This window comes from Astatotilapia calliptera, chromosome 1 (assembly GCF_900246225.1).
Source record: "Astatotilapia calliptera chromosome 1, fAstCal1.2, whole genome shotgun sequence".
Classification (NCBI taxonomy): Eukaryota; Metazoa; Chordata; class Actinopteri; order Cichliformes; family Cichlidae; genus Astatotilapia; species Astatotilapia calliptera.
In genome coordinates this window covers 15,739,942-15,760,493 of record NC_039302.1, presented here as the reverse complement: position 1 = coordinate 15,760,493, position 20,552 = coordinate 15,739,942, and the positions used below count along the sequence as shown (strand labels likewise).

The 20,552-nt window shown below is 41.6% G+C and overlaps 1 protein-coding gene across 1 annotated transcript; it reads left to right on the top strand.

The window, feature by feature from the left end:
- The first annotated feature begins 9,720 nt into the window (after nucleotides 1-9,720).
- Nucleotides 9,721-15,065, top strand: LOC113021391 (retinitis pigmentosa 1-like 1 protein). Its single transcript, XM_026166039.1, has 2 exons — nucleotides 9,721-9,928; nucleotides 12,202-15,065. Exon 2 carries the CDS (start codon nucleotides 12,210-12,212, stop codon nucleotides 13,866-13,868), a length of 1,659 nt encoding a protein of 552 aa, XP_026021824.1. The 5' UTR covers nucleotides 9,721-9,928; nucleotides 12,202-12,209; the 3' UTR covers nucleotides 13,869-15,065.
- The last annotated feature ends 5,487 nt before the right edge of the window (nucleotides 15,066-20,552 follow it).

The window sequence follows — 20,552 nt, the reverse complement described above, 5'->3', positions numbered from 1 at the left end:
TATCATTATTGTAAATACATTTGTGTCCAACAATAGTGGTATTTAGCAGGTCTCCAGTAGATGATGCTATTGCTCAGAAATCCGTCTTCACCACGAGGTTATTACGGTTAACCAAAATGTAAAAATAAAACTAGATGTGGAAAACGGGCATTCCAGTTAACTAAAATAAAATAAACGCTAGAATTTCAGAAAAATTAACAGATAAAATTAACTGAAACGGTTTTGCGATGTGATAAATTAACAAAATGAAATAACAACATTTAGTAATAGGATTTGTTAATTTAGTAAAATATGTTATAAAAAAGGGCTTTGATGGACATGTTTACTGAGTTTTTAAAGGTCTCCAAGGCTGTGAGTTAACTGCTTTCAAAAATATTTTAGATTTTAACACCGATACCGATTTTCCAGTATCAGTAGGTATTACAATAACACTGAACTAATAAAAACGAAACTAAAACTAAACATTTTCAAACAGTTAAGCTACACTGAAACATGGAAACTCACTATGGGAACTAACTTAAACTAAAATGAATTGAAACAACAAACAAAAACTAAATGAAATAAGATCTCTGTCTCCACTAACGCTTTGGAAATTCTAATAGTGAAAAAACAAACTTGCTACCATTTCTGTTTGATTTATATGGTTACAATTGGGTCTAAAGGCCACAGCCACAGCACAAGGAGTGATCCAACAAAGGCTTAGATTGGGAAGGTTTTGTTGATCATTATTTATCCATCTGACATCCCAAAACTTAAATCAGTGGGTGGGAGAAGATGCCGTGTACTGTGTAATGTGTACTCTCATCCAAACTCCTGCAACTCTGAGGCACATCTTTACAAAAACCAGCCGGTCCCGAGGCTGCTACACCTGTACACACAATCAGGTCTTGCAACAACTGGTGATTATCCTAGAAGGAAAGTGAATAACCACAAGCGTCTTCGCTCCCCCATTCCCTGGACCATCAAGCATCTGGTCATGGTCGTCTTCTCAGAAGATGTTATAGTTCCTGTAAGATATAGTTGGAGAGGCAGATAAACTTAAACTATGCTGAAACAATTAGCTTACCAAGGCATCCTTGTGGATGTTGGGTGACATCACCCTTCAAGAGGTGTTGTTGGAAATAAATCAACAAAACACTCAGGATTGGACCATCACCTACCTGACAACCCCAATGAAGTTGTTACCACTCTTCCACTAAAAATACCAGGCAATAAACAGAGCTGATGTTGTGGTCTGTAAAGACTATTAATGACCGTGGTGTTAAAAATCTTGAAATGTTGAAAGGCCCAAAGGGCTGCTCGGGCTTCCCTTTCAGTTGTATTATACTCACACCAAGCAGGAGGAAACTGGGTGACCAGTGCCGAAGGAATCTTCCTGTAACAAAACAGCAGTAACTCCAACTCCACTAGAGTCAACAGACAGCTTGAATGGTGTGCAAAAGTCTGGAGCTGACAGAACGGGGGTGCTACAGAGGAGAGCTTTGTGGTTTGACAGGCCTCAAGCCACACTACAAGATACTGGTTTGGGCAAAGGCAAAGGCTGAACACAAAGAAGGACATGACACAGGTTTAGATTCCGATTAATACCATTTATTAATAAAATGTTGAACAACAAGGCTTTCTTTGTGAAAGACTAGAGAAAGGGAGTTTAGGAAGAAGCCACATAAATCAGCTCAGCCCGCATACTTCACAGGTCACTTGTTATCAAGGGAGATAACTGGATCTATGCCTTTAAGATCTATTACCTTTAAGGCATAGAGCTCACATGCACATATGATTTAGAAAATAAAAATGCCAGAGTAACATAATAACAGTATTTATCTAGAGTTCTTACATATGAGCAATTCAGGATTGCCAAATAAGAATGTTTCAGTATCAGAATAGATGATTGTTCATAAAGCGCAGTAGTAGCCTGTTTGAATTTGTCATATGAGGAATAAAGCACCCCTTTGTATTCATCTGAATGGCTGAGGCATAACACTAAAACTCACTCATAACTGACCCCATTTGTTGTCACGGTCCTGGGTCTCTGGCCCAGCGTTTTCAGTTTACGTTTTGAGTTCTTAAGTTATTCCTTTATTATGTTGAGTAATTGGATTATCTTTTGGTTGCCTTTAGTTTATTTATGTTTCACTTAGGTCTTCTGTGATAGTCTGTCATGTTTCTTGTCTTCTTGGCCATGTTCAATGTCAATTCAATGTCCTGGATCCTGTGGACTTTCCTCCTCTGACGGCTAGCCCTCGCCATCCCGCTGTGTCGCTGAGGTCTGCGCCATCTCCACCACTACGCCCCCGGAGCCGTGGCGGGCAACCCGACGCTGTGGTGCAAACTCACCGCGGAGAGCTGTGCTTTACCCCGGCTCCTCGGAGAAGAGGACCCACGGCGCGGCTACCTGGGAGTCACTCACGCAGTCCGGCTGGCGCATCTCCATCTGAACACCCCCGGTGTCTCGGCGCGGGCGTCTCAGATGGCCAACAGCCCTCGGTGGCACCTCCTCTCTCCACGCTGGTCCTCGGGGATTCCATCGTCAGGAACGTGCGGACGAGGGGGGCGCTCATGCTGTCGTTCCCGGGAGCCACTGTTGTTGACATAGTGGACAGAATTCCCAACATTCTGGCATCCCACCCACACGTTAACCGGCTCATCATCCACATCGGCACCAATGACATCCCCAAACAGCAATCTGAGCTGCTGAAGTTGGACTTCCTCGAACTCTTCAGCCTCCTTGGTCAGTTGCAGGTGAGTGCTTTTATCTCTGGGCCCACCCCCACCTGTGGCAGAGGGATAGGCCGTTTCAGCCGGCTGCTCAGCCTTAACACCTGGCTTTCCTCTGCCTGTATCTCCCACGGCGTGGGTTTTATTAACAACTTTGATGCCTTCTGGGAGAGGAGGCATCTTTTTGGGGCAGACGGGCTCCACCTCAACGCCTGGGGACGCCGTTTGCTGTCCGCCAATTTGGCATTTGGCGTACAGCACTCCCGCACATCGCCACTGTCTGCCACTGACTGATGTTCCCCTGGTCCCAGCTCCTATATTTGTTCCACTTTTAACAGTAATACACAAAACTCTGGACTAGGACCTTTCTATCCCACAGTCAACACAATACCCGTCATAATCACAAACAGAGAGCAACAGAATTATCATAAATCCAGTAACTCCAAAAACATTAATAACCTCCGGCCTCTTCAAAAATATCAACATCCATCCAACTCTATTGTCAAAAATCCACCAGTCTCAATCAGTATGGCACTTTTAAATGTACGCTCTCTATCGAACAAGTCTTTTATTATCAATGATTTAATTTTAGATAATAAACTTGACTGTTTATTTTTAACTGAAACATGGCTGGGCTCGGATGCACCAGTTGTTCTCACTGAGGCCTCCCCACCAAATTTTAATTTCTCTTTTTCTATTAGAAGTGGTAAGAGAGGTGGTGGGACTGCATCTTTAGCCAACAACACACTCACCACCAAACAAATTTTATTTGATCATTTTACCACTTTTGAATTCCATGCTATTGTTTTCAGCAGCCCTCCAGTTTTATCTGTCACAATTTATAGACCACCTAAAGACAGTGCTGCTTTTATCAAGGAATTCTCAGAATTTTTAACAAACATACATTCAAAATATAATATGATAATTTTAACCGGTGATTTTAACCTGCACATAGATAATCCTTCTGACCCTGCATCAAAAGAATTCTTAAACATTCTTCACTGTTTGGATTTTATCCAGCACGTCACGCAGCCGACTCACAACAGAGGACACACTCTGGACCTGGTCATCACCCATGGGCTGTCCACCAGCGTGTCCTCTGTTGTTGACTTGGCTGTCTCTGACCACTACTGTGTGTTTTTTAACATCACCGGTTTTATTCAGCGGAAGACCTCGGTGCGAACTGTGAGGAGGCGCTATCTAACCTCTGAAGTGGCTGCAAATTTTACCAGGGTTTTAGTCAAATGCCCCCCTGTAATTTTACCTGCACCCTGCGATTTGATTTTTAGTTATTTTAACAGCAAACTGAAGAAAAGCCTTGACTCCGTTGCTCCACTCACCACCAAAAAGATTAACGTAAAACATGCATCACCCTGGAGAAACGAAGAAGTCAAAAAACTCAAAAGAAATTGCAGGGCAGCAGAAAGGAGATGGAGGAAAAATAAAAATAATATCAACCATCAAATATTTTCCGAGCAACTTAAAATGTACAATAATACATTAAGGAAGTCAAGAAATTCATACTTCGCCAAAATAATCAGTATTAACAAAAATAATCCCAAGGTCCTCTTTTCCACCATAGATCATTTATTTAACCCTGATTTTAAAAGCTCCAAAAGAACCCCCACAGACTCGCTCTGTGAGCAGTTTGCAGACCACTTCAGGGGAAAGATCAGCGCCATCAGATCTGATATTTTATCTAATCGCGATATGATTGTAAACACATCTGAGGGCTCGATTGTACCTGAGGAGACACTGGACAGCTTTGTCCTGGTTAATGCTGAGAACTTTCAGAAGGTTTTCTCCACAGTGAGACCCACCACATGTCTTTTAGATCCAATTCCTTCTTCACTCTTTAAAACACTATGGATTTTTTGAGGCTGAGCTTTTATACATGTTGAATTGCTCTCTTCAGTTGGGTGTCTTCCCTGCTGCCTTTAAAACGCTGGTGGTGAGGCCCCTTCTGAAGAAGAGCAATTTGGATTGTAATGATTTTAATAACTACAGACCTGTATCCAACTTACCATTTTTAAGTAAAGTCTTAGAAAAACTTGTTTTTACTCAGATTACTGATTTTCTCAATGATAGACAGATCCTGGAGATATTCCAGTCTGGATTTAGGGTGAACCACAGCACAGAGACTGCTCTCCTAAAGGTTTTAAATGATCTTAGATGTAACTGGGACGCCCAAAAGCTCTCAGTCCTGGTGCTACTGGATCTAAGCGCAGCCTTTGATACAGTAGACCACGCTATTATTTTAAACAGACTGAAACACATGGTAGGCCTCTCTGGTGCTGTACACAACTGGTTCACTTCCTATCTCTCTGACAGATCTTTTATGGTGAGTATGGATACATGCTCCTCTAAGATCCATAAAATGAAATGTGGCGTGCCTCAAGGGTCGGTTCTAGGCCCTGTACTTTTTAATTTGTATATGTTGCCTCTCGGCAGTGTCATCAGGAGGCATGGAGTGAACTTCCACAGTTACGCTGATGACACGCAGCTGTACATCTCCGTGTCTCCTGATGACACCAGACCAATGGATGCCCTTTTTAACTGTATCTTGGATATAAGATCTTGGATGGCAGAAAACTTTTTACAGCTTAACCAGGACAAAACTGAAGTTTTAATTGTCGGTCCTGAGGCTCAGAGACAGAAACTCTTGTCTAAATTAGAGGCATTTTCACTATGTCCTTCGCTACAAGTGAAAAACCTGGGTGTTATTTTTGACTCTGAGCTTGGTTTTATCCCACATGTTAAACATGTAACCAAAATTGGATTTTATCATCTAAAAAATATAGCCAGAGTCCGCCCTATTCTCTCTCGGGCCAACACGGAGATGCTGATGCATGCTTTTATTACCAGTCGCATTGATTACTGTAATGCCCTGCTCTCTGGTCTTCCTAAGAAGAATATTTCAACTTTACAACTCTTGCAAAACTCGGCAGCTCGTGTGCTGACGAAGACCAGAGGGCGGGCCCACATTACACCGGTTTTAGAATCGCTGCACTGGCTCCCCGTGTGTTTCAGGATCGATTTTAAAGTTCTTTTATTGGTTTTTAAATGTCTTAATGGTCTTGGGCCTTCTTATCTCTCAGATCTGCTTTTACCATACGAACCCTCGCGGACCCTGAGGTCCTCTGGTACTGGCCTTTTGATTGTCCCTAAAGTCAGGACACATACTCACGGAGAGGCAGCTTTTCAGTGGTATGGTCCTCGTCTGTGGAACAGCCTGCCGGAGGAGCTCAGGGCCGCAGAGAACGTACATGTTTTTAAGAACAGGCTCAAGACCCACCTTTTTAATTTAGCTTTTACTTAGCGTTTATTTATTTTTTATGCTTATTTATTCTATCCTGTTATTCTATTATTAATTTAGGATTTACCTAATATTTCTTGATTTTATTCTTATTCATTTTTTAATCTTCTTACTCTATTTATATTTATATTGTATCCTGTTCTTATTTATTTTATCATTTTACCCTGTATACATCGTATTGCGTCATATCTCCAGTGTTTCCTCGGATGGCGCTCTCTGCACCGGGGCTGTTATTGACCGTGGCTGCTGGGTCTCTGGGGTCCTCTCAGCCTGGTTGGGGGGCTCCTTTGCCTCCCTCCGGCTGTGTGCCCAGCCCGGAGGCTGCGGTCTGTGACCGGCTCCCGGTGCAGACGGCTCTCTGTTATAATGTTTCCTCACTTGGCTCATGCGAGCCCAGCCCAATTTTTACTCTTTAAGTGTGCGCGTGTGTGTATGTGTGTGTGGGTGGGGGTGGGGGGATATATGTGTATTGAGAGTGTGGGGAGTGAGTTGGAGGGTGGGGTGGGCTGCTTTTAACTATGTAAAGCACTTTGTGCTACATTTTTTCTGTATGAAAAGTGCTTTATAAATAAAGATTGATTGATTGATTGATGTTGTGAAATTGTATTGTCATGTGTGCTTTCCATTCTGTTTCCTGTTTTATTTTGATAGTCTCTGTCCTATGTCAGTGTAGTCAGCTTTGCTTCCTTTGCTTCCTTTGTCTCGTTATGTTTCATGTTTTTCATGTTGTTTGTTTACTTCACCCACTTTAGGTTAATGTTAGTTTTGCTTCAGTTTGCCTTGCCCTTTGTTTGTACCCTTTTTACCAGCCTCATTAAACGGCTTGCTTTTTGTTAATACCCAAGTTTTGGTTCCACGTTCCTTTTGTGCCTGCATTTTGGGTCCTCTTTACAAATTCCTATAGTGTGCCGCCGCATACTGTGACATTTGTGTTACTGTATCACTCAAACTATACCCTTTACTTACAGGAAGAAAATTACCTGGGACAACGTTTAACCAGTAACAACAACACTGATGACATTTTCACTTGGCAAAGCACAACAACACACCTTTGAAAAAAAAAAGCACAGTGTGAACATGTGCAGCACAGGTGTCACCTCACTTTGGTAAAAGAATCTAGTTCCTTATTGGCGAGACACTATAGGGTGTCATTATGTCTGTGTGCCACACCCTCTGCTCGATAGCTCTCATTACAAGGTGAACTTTCTCTCAGGTATGTTTGGAGAGTTTCAGGTTTTGAGAGTTGAAGTGCTCAACATACAAGGACACCTGACTATTCTGAAATGAACAAATATGTTTTTGTTTGTTTTACAGGTCAGAGTATTGACTGTTAATTTATGCATAGGAATGAAAATGTCCAGAGTTTTCCCTCTCTTACTGAACTGTGGCTTTTTGCACTCTTGAGTGGAGAGCTATTGGAAGCTACAACATTGTCATGTTGTAGCTTCCAAACACCTGTTTCTTTATTTCTCTGTGTTTCTTTCATTTTTTCAGTCTAGCTCAGCTGAAGCAGGAGTTGCAGACAGATGAGCTCTGGACATTAACACAGAAAGTCTGGGGGATTTTCCCATATGTCTTTGAGTCCTGGCTATGTGGAGTAGAGTGGTTGGCTGGGATGGTGGTTATTCTCCAGGGAGTGCATTCCAGAGCTTTTGCATCATGTGAAAGTCAGCCTTTGCTGCCCCTTTGTCACTGTTTAGCTTTGCTGCCAGGAGGAAAAACAAACAAGATTGATTTTATTTTTGTAAAGCTTGAAAGCACAACTTCGTCCTATTTGGAACAAGTATGGGACAGAAGCTATTTTCAACTGCTCCTGTATTCATAAGGGGTCACCACAGATAGCTCTGCGTGTTTTATTTGCCAGATTTTCTTTTTCTTTTTACAGCTGATGCCCTTCCTGACCAAACCCCAAAGAGATTTGTGTCTCCTCCCGGGATCAGTGGCAGGATATATTTTACAAATTGTTCTGTCATCTCTTTGAACAACTTGTAAAATACTCAAATGTCTGAGAAGATTGAGTACAGAAGATAGATTTGCTAGGTATATTTCTGACAGTCGCATATGTTTAATTTAATTTTATAAATCTGTTGAACGTCTATTGAATTTGTTATAAATTCTATTAAAATCTCATAAATGAGCAAATAGCTTTATAAATATCTGCATTAAATATTATTTTCATGCGCAACAATGTGTCTGTGGCTGCAGAGATGCTGCCTTGTGCTATCAGCTTTTATGCCAGGAGAGGGCGCTGTCTCCTCAATAATGTGGTCTGTCCTTTGAAAATCTACGTAAATCTATTTATTTAGAAAGCCGTTTCTGTATTGAATTAAAGGATTAAAATAAGAGTAAAAGGGCAGAAAAACATATCTGGGATACATCACATGCATCACTGAATAAATGCTGACGGATTTTTGGATGTTGTGGCAATAGAAAAAGCCCATTGATACATGGGTTGATGCCACGTGCATGAATTAGTTTAAATGAAGGGAAATTCAGCCTCGGTATAGCCTAAACAGGACCTACTAACCCGCCTGGCTGCTTTTCAGATGATTTGTGATTAAATAGCAGTTTGGGGACTTTTGGATGATACAATCAACATGGCAGCCGCATTTCGCATATGAGTGGTAATCCCTTTCTTTCAGTTTCAGGGAAAGAAAAAGTAAAGATAAACGTGTTTGTCATAAAAAGAACAAATCAAGTTTTTCTACATGTAATTCCTACAGCACCAAAAGATGAGACTGTTTGGCCAAGCATGCTTAAGCAGTTTAATTAGATACAGTACTTTTTAAAACTGCTAATAGTGATTCAGTCCACAGCTTTTGATTGATGTTGTTTTAGAAAAATTAAACTTCATTCTTAAGCCCCAATTTCACCTGACACCTGCGTCAGCATACCAGCGTGTCAGTGGCTGACAACATGTTTATCTGAACGGGTCATTTGATGAATTTGTTAAAGTCAGTCACACCAGGCTTGTCCCATTAACACTTAGAAGAAAGATAGCTAACAGACTCAGTGCTTCAGTGTATATTACAAAGTGTGGAGTGGACTTCTCGTACTCTCTATGTCCCCACTTTATGGATGGATGGATTGGTGGATGGATTTAGCCCACAGTGACATACGTGAATAATCATGTATCAACATTGCAGCGCAACTCAAAAACACAGAGTTTTATAGATTCCTGACCGTGTAGCCCTAAAAGTTGTGCTTATTTCTGTGATGTGCAGTATAATTTGCTGACAAACTGGCAAAAGAAGAGCAGGGAGGATTCTTGCTGACAAAAAGACGGGGAAAAACATGAAAGAGTCCTTTTCCATGAAGTGTGTGTGTGTGTGTGTGTGTGTGTGTGTGTGTGTGTGTGTGTGTGTGTGTGTGTGTGTGTGTGTGTAGCGCTTAAGTGGTTTTACTGACACAAAGCTTTCTCATGCATAATTTATATTACACCCATACTTCTGTGAGGGGAGGTGGGCACTAACTTGATTTTTTAGAATTACTTTTTTGGCTGAGGAAAAGCAGAGGACACACGCACACTCACACACAGATGCAGTTTCTTAAAGTGTAATAAGCCATGGTCCGTTAATAATCATTCTTAACTTCCCAGATGGCTTTCTACAACAAATTCGCCAGAGTGGGTGTGCGAGGGAGGAGGGGTTAAAGACTGGGAGGGTGTAGATTGCAGACAGAGCGGTAGTGGGGTTGGCTGGATTGTGATATCGACAGATGTCTAGAAAATTGTGTGAGGGGCACTCGTCGGATAGTCTACAACACACGGACCCCAGGCTGCACCTCGGAGAGCAGGGGCGGAATCTGCAGCTGTCACTCCAAAAAGCCTTACCTCCATTACCACATCCAGCCACAGATTGCAAAAGAAGCCGAGCTGGTTACGCACTAGAAATACAGGTAAGTGTCGTCACAATGATTTTTTTTAAAAATGATTTCATTTTTTAAAATGTTTTATATTGAATTTCGAGCAGTGCGATGTTGTAAAAAAGAAAGAAAGAAAGGTCTTCCTACCTGTGATGAATCTAGTTTATCTGCTTTTATCATTCCCGCTGTGCTGCTTTTTTCTTTATTTTTATAGACTGCAGCTGAAAATGTGTTTAATAAAGGGAAGACTTTTTTTGTTCTCAGTTGTTGAATCAGCGTCTTCCAGGCAAGAAGCGCTTTTTAAAAAGTAGGCCAGGCGCTTGAAATCCTTCTGCCATTATAACGAAACCGCAGAACAAAGTTGTTAGTGTGGACGCAGTCAACACATTGTTGTAGAGAATTTCGTATTTTTTTGCACGCTTATGTGCGCGAGAGGCATTTTCAAAGCAGCTGGACACACAAAAAAAGAAGAAGGGCAGAGCAGCTGAGGGAAGCGGTGGGTGGGTGGGTGGCTTTGAAAAGGGGGGATGGATACCCCTCTATAGCTTTTATCCTTCAAATCTTCCAGCATAACGTTAAATCCACCTGGTTATAGCGACTAATTGAAGTCCGCACTAAAGTAGGTCCCGAGCCTGGGGTCGTCTTTTTTTCCCCTGTCAACTTTGTCCAAACCGTTACTTTTATCGGGATGTAACGCCTAGCGAGGAATCACAGTCCTTTGTTACCGGCCGGCACATGCTGCCGGTTACATGCACGCCTCCTTTATCTTCCCGGTGTTTTAGCGTGAAGAATTTTATCTACTTTTTGACCAACTGGAAAATCGGCTTTACACAGTAATAAACTGTTACATTGGATTATTTCAGTGGTCTGAAATATGAAGTCTTCCCACATTATAAAATTTTGCTTTGTCTGACTGGGAGGCCCCGTGACACTGGGAACATGAATGGGCGAATTAAAAATAAATAAATAAATAAATAAATATCCTCACGAACACGATCAGGCACATAATACAAGTAAGATAGAAGCGAGTGGAATAGAATTAAAAAAAAAATAAATGCACTTTTTATTTTTTATTTTTTGTTGTTTTAATTGGAAGGTTTATAGAATCCAAATTGCTATATTGGGTTGGCTCTCCGGTATGTGTCGCATCCTGTCATTAATGCCCTCCTGCAGCACTATGGACAGTTCCACTATGGTTGTTCGTACCTGTGCCAACATGCTTCACTGCAGGTGAAAACTCCAGCATGTGGCAGTTTTGCAGGAAAAAAATCAATCAATCAAACAAACAAACAAGAACGCTGAACAGTATTTCTGCCTTATTAAATGAAAATGTTCCATGTAAAAAAAAATCTGTCTGTATCTTTAGTGGGAATCAGGGTGTTTAAGTACTCCACTCTTATGAATAATTTAGGCCTGTATTCAGAAAGTCTGCAAGGTTCGCTGAAAACCAATTGCAGGGATGAAACTGAGCTCCCAGTTTTGCTTTAAGGAACGTATGTGGCAATCATTACACTTCACTTCCTCCACAGTCAAAGCATGATCACACGGAAGTACGTGTCTGTAACATATTTTCTGTACTGGCAGAATGACAGTTGTGGTTTGTGCTGAAAATCCACATTTTTCAGCTAGTTTAGATGAATGGATATAACTACAAACTCTGGGTGATCGCTGCCTGCATGCTGGGAAACTTATGACGCTACTGAGGGAGAAATAGTTGTGCATCTACATCATAGATGTTCAACTCAGACTTGTGGGTTCACTTGGCGCTGATCCTCACCACGCATTCCTTAAAGGGTAGTGGGTCTGCTTGGTTGCCTGATCTCACTGAGGTTCCCATGCGCTGACATTGGTTTTCCAGACAAATTGCAAATGGCAGACATCATTTCCTAATTGAACTTCTGGTTTACTTTAACATAAGACACTTCTTTACTGAAATGAAAGCGCTTCTTCATTTAGTTCTCCTTATATTCCCTCTAGTCATTTAAATGTAATTTCATTAAATTTAGAACACTATAGAACATTATATGCTTCTATTAGATCTAAGAAAAGCTTCAAAACTATGGCATTTCTGCTTTCCGTGTATTTAGTCTAGACATACTAGATTATTTTCATCCATTTAGTGGAATGTTTTAGTTTGTATGGTTTCCTTGTGTGTGCAAGGACTTTTGATCCACAACCCAGGGATGGGGTCACATCTGGGGTACTGGGAACATGAACATATATTAGACTCCCCCTGAACATGAACTTAACATTTACGACTAAATAAAAAGGCCAAAAACCAATCAATTTCTTATTTTTTCCTCTAGGAAACATCATGGGAGGCAAGCTGAGCAAAAAAAGAAAAGGATATGATGTGAGCGATCCAAAAGACAAGAAGGATGAATCCCCTGCAACAGTTGCAAGTGCAGACAACTCTGCTAAAGGGGAAGGTGGAGCCCCGCCTACAGGAGAAGAGACAACAGCAGAGGCAGGCAACGTAGAAGACGAAAAGGCTGTGACAGCAGAGGCAGCGGTACCTCAAGAGTCCGAAGCACCTGAAACATCTGAGAAGGAACCAGCAGCACAATCAGATCCCCCAGCTGTGGAAGAACCAGTAGCATCCGCTGTTAAGGAACCAGTTGCAGCAGCAGCGCCAGAGGATGTAGCTCCAGTTGTAGAGGAACCAGTCGTGGCAGCAGATGAAGCCGCTACAGTAGCAAAAGAACCAGTTGCGGGAGCGGATAAAGCAGCTCCAGTTGTAGAAGAACCAGTTGTGGCAGAGGAGGAAGTAGCTCCAGTGAAAGAAGAACCAAGTGCAGAATCAAAGGGACCAGCTCCAGAAAAAGAAGAAGCAACTGTAGTATTGGAACAAAGTGCAGCAGTACAAGAGCAAGCTCCAGAAGACCTTGCAGTGGCTGCTGTAGCAGAGAAACCTTCTGCCCCAACATCAGAAGAATCTGTGCCAGTCGAAGCTGAACCCAAGTCTGAAGAGGTCCATGAAGAAGAACCTGTTGCAGTCGCTGAATCTGTGTCAGAGGCCACCAAAGAGCCAGAGCCCATCCCAGAGACTGAGCCTGAAGCTACTGTGGAGGAGACCGTGGTCTCTGCAGCTGTCCCTGAGCCTGAACTGGTGGCTGAGCCAGCAGCTGAACCAGTGCTGGAGTCAGCCACAGAACCAGAGGAAGAGCCCAAGCAAGAGCCAGAGCAAGCAGCAGAGCCAGAGGCGGAGCCAGAGAAAGAAGAAGAGCCTGAGCAAGTACTGGAGCCAGAACTAAAACAGGAACCAGAGCCAGAGATTGTGGAGACAACAGAACCTGAGCCTGAAACAGAACAAGCCCCAGAGGCAGAGCTGGAACAAACATCACAGCCAGGACCTGAGCAAGAGGCTGAGGCTTTGAAAGCTGCAACAGAGGATCAAGTGGAAGAAACTGAAGCTGAGCCGGCTGTAGCCACTTCTGACGTGAGTGAAGTGGCGACTGTGGGAGGAGACTCTTCTGATGTCACGGAGGCTACTGCAGAGGATACCCTCACTGATCAAGCTGCAAAAGAGGAATCTTTTACACCAGAAGCTCCCAGCACTGAGGTGCCAGATGAGCTCAAGGAAGCAGAACTTGTATCTGAGGTTGTCATCGCCTCTGCGTGCGAAGCTGCTGTCGAATCTGAAAAGGCAGCTGAGCCCTCCGTGGAAGCAGTGCCTCAAGCAGAGCCGGAGGTGGAAAAGAAGTTGGAAAATGGAGATTTAAAGAGCCCCTCTGTTACCGAGGATGCAATTCCATCTGTGAATGGGGAGTATAGAGATCCTGACACTGCCATGGCCACACAGGCAGAGGAATGTGTTAATGGGGGTGAAATGCCAGAGGAGATCCCTATCAAGGAGCCGAGTGACCTTGAACTGAAAAAGGACTTGAACCTGAGTGGGGATGGTCCAGAATTTCCTGATGCAGTCTCAGACATGGTGGATGGCCTGAGCACTGAGGTCACTCAAGAAGCTTAAAAGCAGGAAGCATCATTCAAATCAAGTATAATCCCCCCCGTGGTGCAAGAAAGCCGTCGAGGTATCACAAACACAGCTATGCTTTCTGAAATGCTGTAATCACTGCAATCTCTTTAGTGGCAACTCAGGCAAAAAGGATGCTTTCTCTTGAGTAACCAAAAACGAAGCCCAACCACTTGAGGATAGAGGGACACGGGAGATATTTATAGTGAGATGGAAGTGCCGTGAAGAGACTGAAGTTTGGAATTCGAGTACTGAAAGGCAGTGAAGCTGGACAGCTTGGCAAAAAAAAAAAAAAATACTGGACAGCAAAAACGACATTGTTCAGTAAAATAAAGGAATGTGTCTGTGTGTGTGAGGCCGATGAATATTACAAAGTGGCTTAATGGAAAATCTGTCATTATTAGTATATTATTTGATTTTAGAAACTCAAATATCCTTTCTATTACTATATGCAAAGACGTGATGTGTTTTGGCCTTTTATAGTAATGGTACCTGTAAGGATTGTTTAATTAAAACCAATTGTTCAGAATAGAGAATAAAAAGAGACTGTTTTAGTCTACAGTGATCTTCTTTTTCTTTCAAACGTTCTCTCAGCATCAAACGCATCTGAGGCCTTGGGTTACTAATATTAATAGTACTTTAAGCTGTGACTCAGATCATCCGTCATTCTTCTTTCTTTTACTTTAAAAAAAAGAGAGTTAGATAACAAATATTACGCTTGTGGATACGAGCCCATTTGGTTTGTGTGTCACAAAATCTACTTCGAATTCAATTCAAAGACTTTTTATGAATCATTTGCCTCAAATGGAAATGTTCTAGACATCCATTACATAATTTCATGCATTTTTTTAAAAAAACATTCACTCTGGCCTGGTGGAAATGTTGTAATTTGCAGCTGATTTCTAAATTTCTTTTAGGGTTGAGCAAGGCACTGACCCAACCAGCTCTATAAAAATCTATACTTGAATTGTAGTTTTGCTGCATTTGCAAGAGCGGCAGAGCATCAATATTTACACAACATCAAAAGGGTCCGTTTATTTAGGCTCCGCCTCTACAGGTCAGTGGGTTAGAGCTCAGTCGATTATTTATGTCCACACAGGGCAATGTCCTTTAGGTCACTAGCTGGTGGAATATTTTCAGTTATTGTATGCAACCGGCACGTCACAACTGAGCAAATAAAATGATATCACCGCACACGGTCTATCTTCTGAGTTAACTGTTGCCTCTATCTCTCTGATGTCACCATGGCTTTTGCTGAGGCCATACCAGCACACCCGGCTAACATTTCACAGATCCATACCGGCAAAAGGGGAACTAAAGAAGGGGGGATGGGCAGGGATACTTGCAGGAGGCAGAGAAAGGGAAGAGGGGGAAGGGGAAGAGTGTTGTGGGATGAAAGCCATTGCTATCATGAAGGGAAAAAAATGGCATTCTCTGCTTTTTCAGTTTGTAGTTCACATATTAAAATGACCAAAACAATAAATTCAGGGCAGGGATAAACGTGCTTTGACACTTATCGGAGGCCTTCTTGTAGAAAGCTGCCCTCTCCTGCTGCTCACACTGTCACACCAGACAGTTGTTGCCGTGCAGGTGTTAACGCACATACATTAACATGAGGCAGCAAAATGAAATTAGCGTTTCTGTGCATCTGTCAGTACATGCATGTAAAGTGAGGAGGAGGGCGAGTATGTGTTCTGTGCGTGCGGAGGGGAGCATTAGTGGAGTATAGTGATCCAACCTTGGAATAACTAATGGACTGTGGGTCAGAGCATGAGAAGAGATCTGATAACAGAAGCTTCCCATAAAAGCAGCTCCTTCAAGTGTCCATCCCAGATGTCTCTAGACTGTTAGAAAACAAATCCAGTATACTCCAAGGCAGCAAATTTATGATAGGAATGCTGTGGAGTGGGTTTGGGGGTATAAATTGGAATTTGCTGGCAGGTTTTTTGTCTTCCTTGTGGAAAAATCAGGTCAAAATACCATTTATAATATTTATGACTTTTAAAGTAATTAGTACAACTCATGATGTATTTCCTAAAAAGACAGTTTGGCAGGACCATGACTGACCCCTGCTAACCTCCATGGATAAAGGTTTGGGGGAGGCTGACAAAGAGAATGGTAACAGCAAAATTTAGACTTCTATTACTGCATATTAATTAGTATGACTAAGGATTTACCAGATTTCATGTTTGAAACATTATCCCAAAGCCTCATCACTTCCACATTTCCCTGCAGTTCACTTTCCTTTTCTCGTGTGTGTGTTTGTGTTGAAGAACAGGGTACTTGTCCTTTGCATGTTGATTTAAACACTGCCTTAAAGTTGCATAGCCGTGAAAGGCCAGCTGCACTGCCTAGTTACCCAAACACTATGGTCTCTATACGCAAGGTCCTGCACAAAGCTCGGACTGTGTCTCAGCTTCTTTTTTCCTGGTGTGAAGACTAGCCTCCAGGCTTTATCTATCCCCAGCTGAGATGCAAAAGGAAGAAGGAAACAAACTAACTAAAAAGGCCTAGTCCAAAGGCTATATTATAAGGATTTCCATGAAGCACCAAACTACCAGGTTTAAGTGTTGTTGCATGCACCCATATACTTTATTTTAATGGATGTTTTGTTGTTACATCAAATTGATGGAGGAAGGCCAGCATTAACTATACAACAATTAGCATAACTTCCTCATGACTTTATTGTGGCTGTGACCCTTCAGATAAAGCGGCGTCCAGATTTTTGTTTAAAACTTGGCTACTTAGTGTTATCAGCAGGAGTTCATTAGAAGAAGACTGAAATAAATGAAGATGGCATTATTATTATATCATAAAAAACTCAAAGATGTAAAAGACCTTGAAAACTATACTCTTTCCCCCCATGATCCAAAAATGGCAAAAAGAATAAATACATGAAAAGACGTGTTGATTTTGACTGTTTAACCCTCGTTGATATCCATGCTATACGCTAAGCTTCAGAGACAAGAAGCAAGAACCAAGTCACCACTTTATCTGAAAGGCCGCAAACATGAAACCACAAGGAAGTTATGTTTAGTTCATCGTGGTAGCAACATTTGGTATTATAGGCCATTACTGCCATTACTGCTGAGTTTTTTTTAAAGCTGGTTCCATGAACTAATGATGAATGATGAGCTCATTCCAGCCTGGATGTCCTCAATGTAAAGTATTAATACATTTGTGACAGAGTCAAGTACAAATGAGTGCCATCGTGATCATTTTGGCTTAACTTGATTGAAGTCCTTTACATTATGACTGGATAAGCATGCAGTCATACTGCATTAAAATTTTAGATATTTAGATAATTAATGTTAAATTAATTTTCATCATGTCTTTTTTGGAAGCCTCTTAAAACGTTTTCAGATCTGTAGGATTTTCCAACTCTGGTGTCAATAATTGGACAGTCAAGAAGTATTGGCTTGCTTTACTTCAGTAAAAGTAGCAATATCAAAGTGCCAAAATACTTATAATCACAAAAGTATTTTACTGAAGGCTAAGCACTTACGCACTGGTTTAAACAGTACATGGCAATGTGTGATCTTCTCATTTGTTTGTGTGTAACCAAAGCTACAGTGTGGTACAGTATCTCTCAAATGTAGTAAAACAGAATGAATCCTGTGAAATAATACAAAACTATACATAAGTATAGTTGAGGAAATATAATGCCAGATATAAGTATCTATCTAAATGTATGTTAACCTATAAATCTATGTAGCTTATATCACCTCAAACCCTGGTAATATATGGCTGTGATTAATATATTTCAGAGCCTTTACTTTGCATACAAACATGTCTGACTCTTCACAGACTGTCACTCACGACAAATTTGCCTGAGGCAATATTTAACAGTTTCCACTCCTGTTCCTATCTAGAGGGCAGATATATTTAATGACTCCACTGTTCTGTGTGCTTCTGAGACACAATCTGTCTTTTAATTACTAGAAAGAGGATGTGAGAGTGTGACGGAAGACAACTCAGACTTCTGAAATACTTTGTGTCTGAGAGATATTCTTTTCCTCATTCCATTCACTCAGCTGGCTCAGAGATAACATGAGTCAGGTGGCCAAATTACAGCGACAGCTGATCACTATTTATTATTCAAACACCAGGGCATCAGAGCAGAAGTACAGACGGGAAAACATACACAAGACAAACAGTTCACTCTTCCCTTTTCACTATCTCTCATCCCACACACACACACACACACACACACACACACACACACACACACACACACACACACACACACACACACACACACAAATGCACACAAATACTGTTGTCTACTGCTTTTACAATTATGGCTGTACAGAGACTTCCTCACTTTCCCTTTATGTTCTCTAAAAACAGTCAGTCAGGAAAACATGCACTAACTGAAAATGCAGCTTGCTTCAGACTCTGCTGACATAAGCGAGCTATGATACAGTATGTCCATTTTTCTGCTGCTCTCTTGTTCTCTCTTTTACTCTCACTGTATGTCTTGTGCAAATAATCGGCATTACTGTCTCCTCTCCTTTCTCCTCTGGACCTGCAAATCCTTTTAGCCTTCTCATCACACACACTCTCTCTCTTGTTCTGTCTCTGGTTCATCCTCCTACCCCCAAATCCATCCATCTGGACATGTGCCCTAATGCTGTCATTGTATCAGGGCGGCCAGAAGCCTATTAGACAGAGCTTGGTGGTAGTAAGGATCAATATTGATCCATGAGGTTAGTCTAATGGGCACTGAGAGCACCAGTGATTCCCCTCTGTCTGCTCAGAGATCCCATCACCCCTAACTCCTCACACATGCACACTTTCTCTTCCTCTCTCTCAACCATGCACACAGACAAAAACGCTGCTTTCTATTCTACTCTGCTGATGCAGCTGCTGCGCTGAATGAGCACTTTAAAGCTGCCCATTTCTGCCTGTGAGTGTGTGTGCATGTTTGAGGAGTAAAACTGACCATAAAGATTTATGTAAACCCTAGCTACATAAACATATAAGGGCATGTGGTTTTTCAGCTGTATCTAAATTTATTTCCTTTTAACAAACATTCCAGACCTTTGAGACAATAACAACCGGAAGATTTAGAGCCCCATGTGGAAAAGCTGCTCTAGTACCACGCATAGTTTGACAAGAACTAAAACCAGCACAAAAACAGAAACCTATTTAGGCTATGACATCACAAAATAAAGCAGGCATCAGCATCAATGCCATCTCAATTTTCATTTTGGCTCAACCTCTGCTGAAGTTTTTACTGCTCAGGCTGTTGAATCAGCAACTACTCAGGGCTGCCGTGCTTGCTGGACAGCACCAAAATTAAAATTTGGGTGGTATCACTCGTTCCGGTGGTAAAGTGGGTTGTCCACCAGTTGAAGGTTGGTGGATTGATCCTCGGATAATCCAGTCCGCATGTTGAGGTATTCTTTGGCAAAATACTGAACCACGAGTTGCACCTGATGCAACCATTGGAGTGTGAATGTTAGATAAAAGCCCTTAAGCATAGATAGAAGATAAAAGTGCTTCATGAATGTGTGTGTGAGTGAATGAGACTTGTAGAAGGAAGTTCTGAGTGCAAAAGTAGAAAGGTACTGTATAAGCACATATCCATTTAGCATTTAAACACCACACCCACCCAAGTGTTTTTGCAGACCATGTAAGAATCTTTATTACGACAGTGCCTTGCAACAGAAGATACCAGATATCAGAAGATGGTGAAGAAGATCTGAGCTTTGTGACACCTTGCCACAAAGCTCAGATCATGTCACCAAGAGCCCTGAGCTGACTGTTACTTTGATTTAGAGCTATATAAATAAAATTGAATTGAACTGAATCTCAGACTGGTTTCTTCAACATGACAATGAGCTCACTGTACTCAAATGGCCTCCACAGTCACCAGATCTCAGTTCAACAGATCAGCTTTGAGATGTGCTGGAAAGGGAGATTTGCATCATGACTGTGCAGCCAGCATCGGTAGCATCGTGTGTTGCTATCATGGCAGTATGGATCTCTATATTTAGGTGATAACACAAATTTTAAGATCTGCATTTATAACTCAGTTTGAATTCAGCTGCTGTAGAAGAAGCACTTCAGCATGAGGTGATCTTAATTATGTTTTAAGTTTTGTGCTGTAAAACAAATCTCAATATCAACTTAAATAACAAAGTCATAACTTTGACATAAGTCATGAAAATACAAATAAAAAGATAAATATGTGTTCTTATGAAAACAACAACAACAACAACAACTGTAAGCTTATTTATTTTCCATCCATTTTCTTCTGCTTTTTTAATTCAGGGTCATTGGTGGGTCGCCGAACTGTCGTAGCGGCAACACACAGATGCAGAAGCATTCACACCACAGGTTAACAAGATGCATGTCTTTGGACTGTGGAAGAAAGCTGAGTTAAAGGAGAAAACATGCAAACCTCAGAAACACCCCAGAATAGATTTGAACCCAGAACCTGAAACAACAGTTCTAACTATCACACTATCACATCCCTGTGCCACCCATTTAGTTTCCAGTAAGATGAAAATTAACCACCACCCAATGTAATATATATATATAACATTTCTGATCTTTGATACCAGTTGTTGGTAAAAAAAAAAAAAAAGCGTTTTATGTGGTCTGTTATATTTCCCTAATTGCCTTTTAACCCTTTAAAGCCGGTTGGAGCAGCACGCTCTGTTTTGCATAACT

Bases quoted from the DNA above. Each gene is read 5' to 3' on its own strand.
- LOC113021391 (XM_026166039.1), top strand. From the start codon at position 12,210: ATGGGAGGCAAGCTGAGCAAAAAAAGAAAAGGATATGATGTGAGCGAT.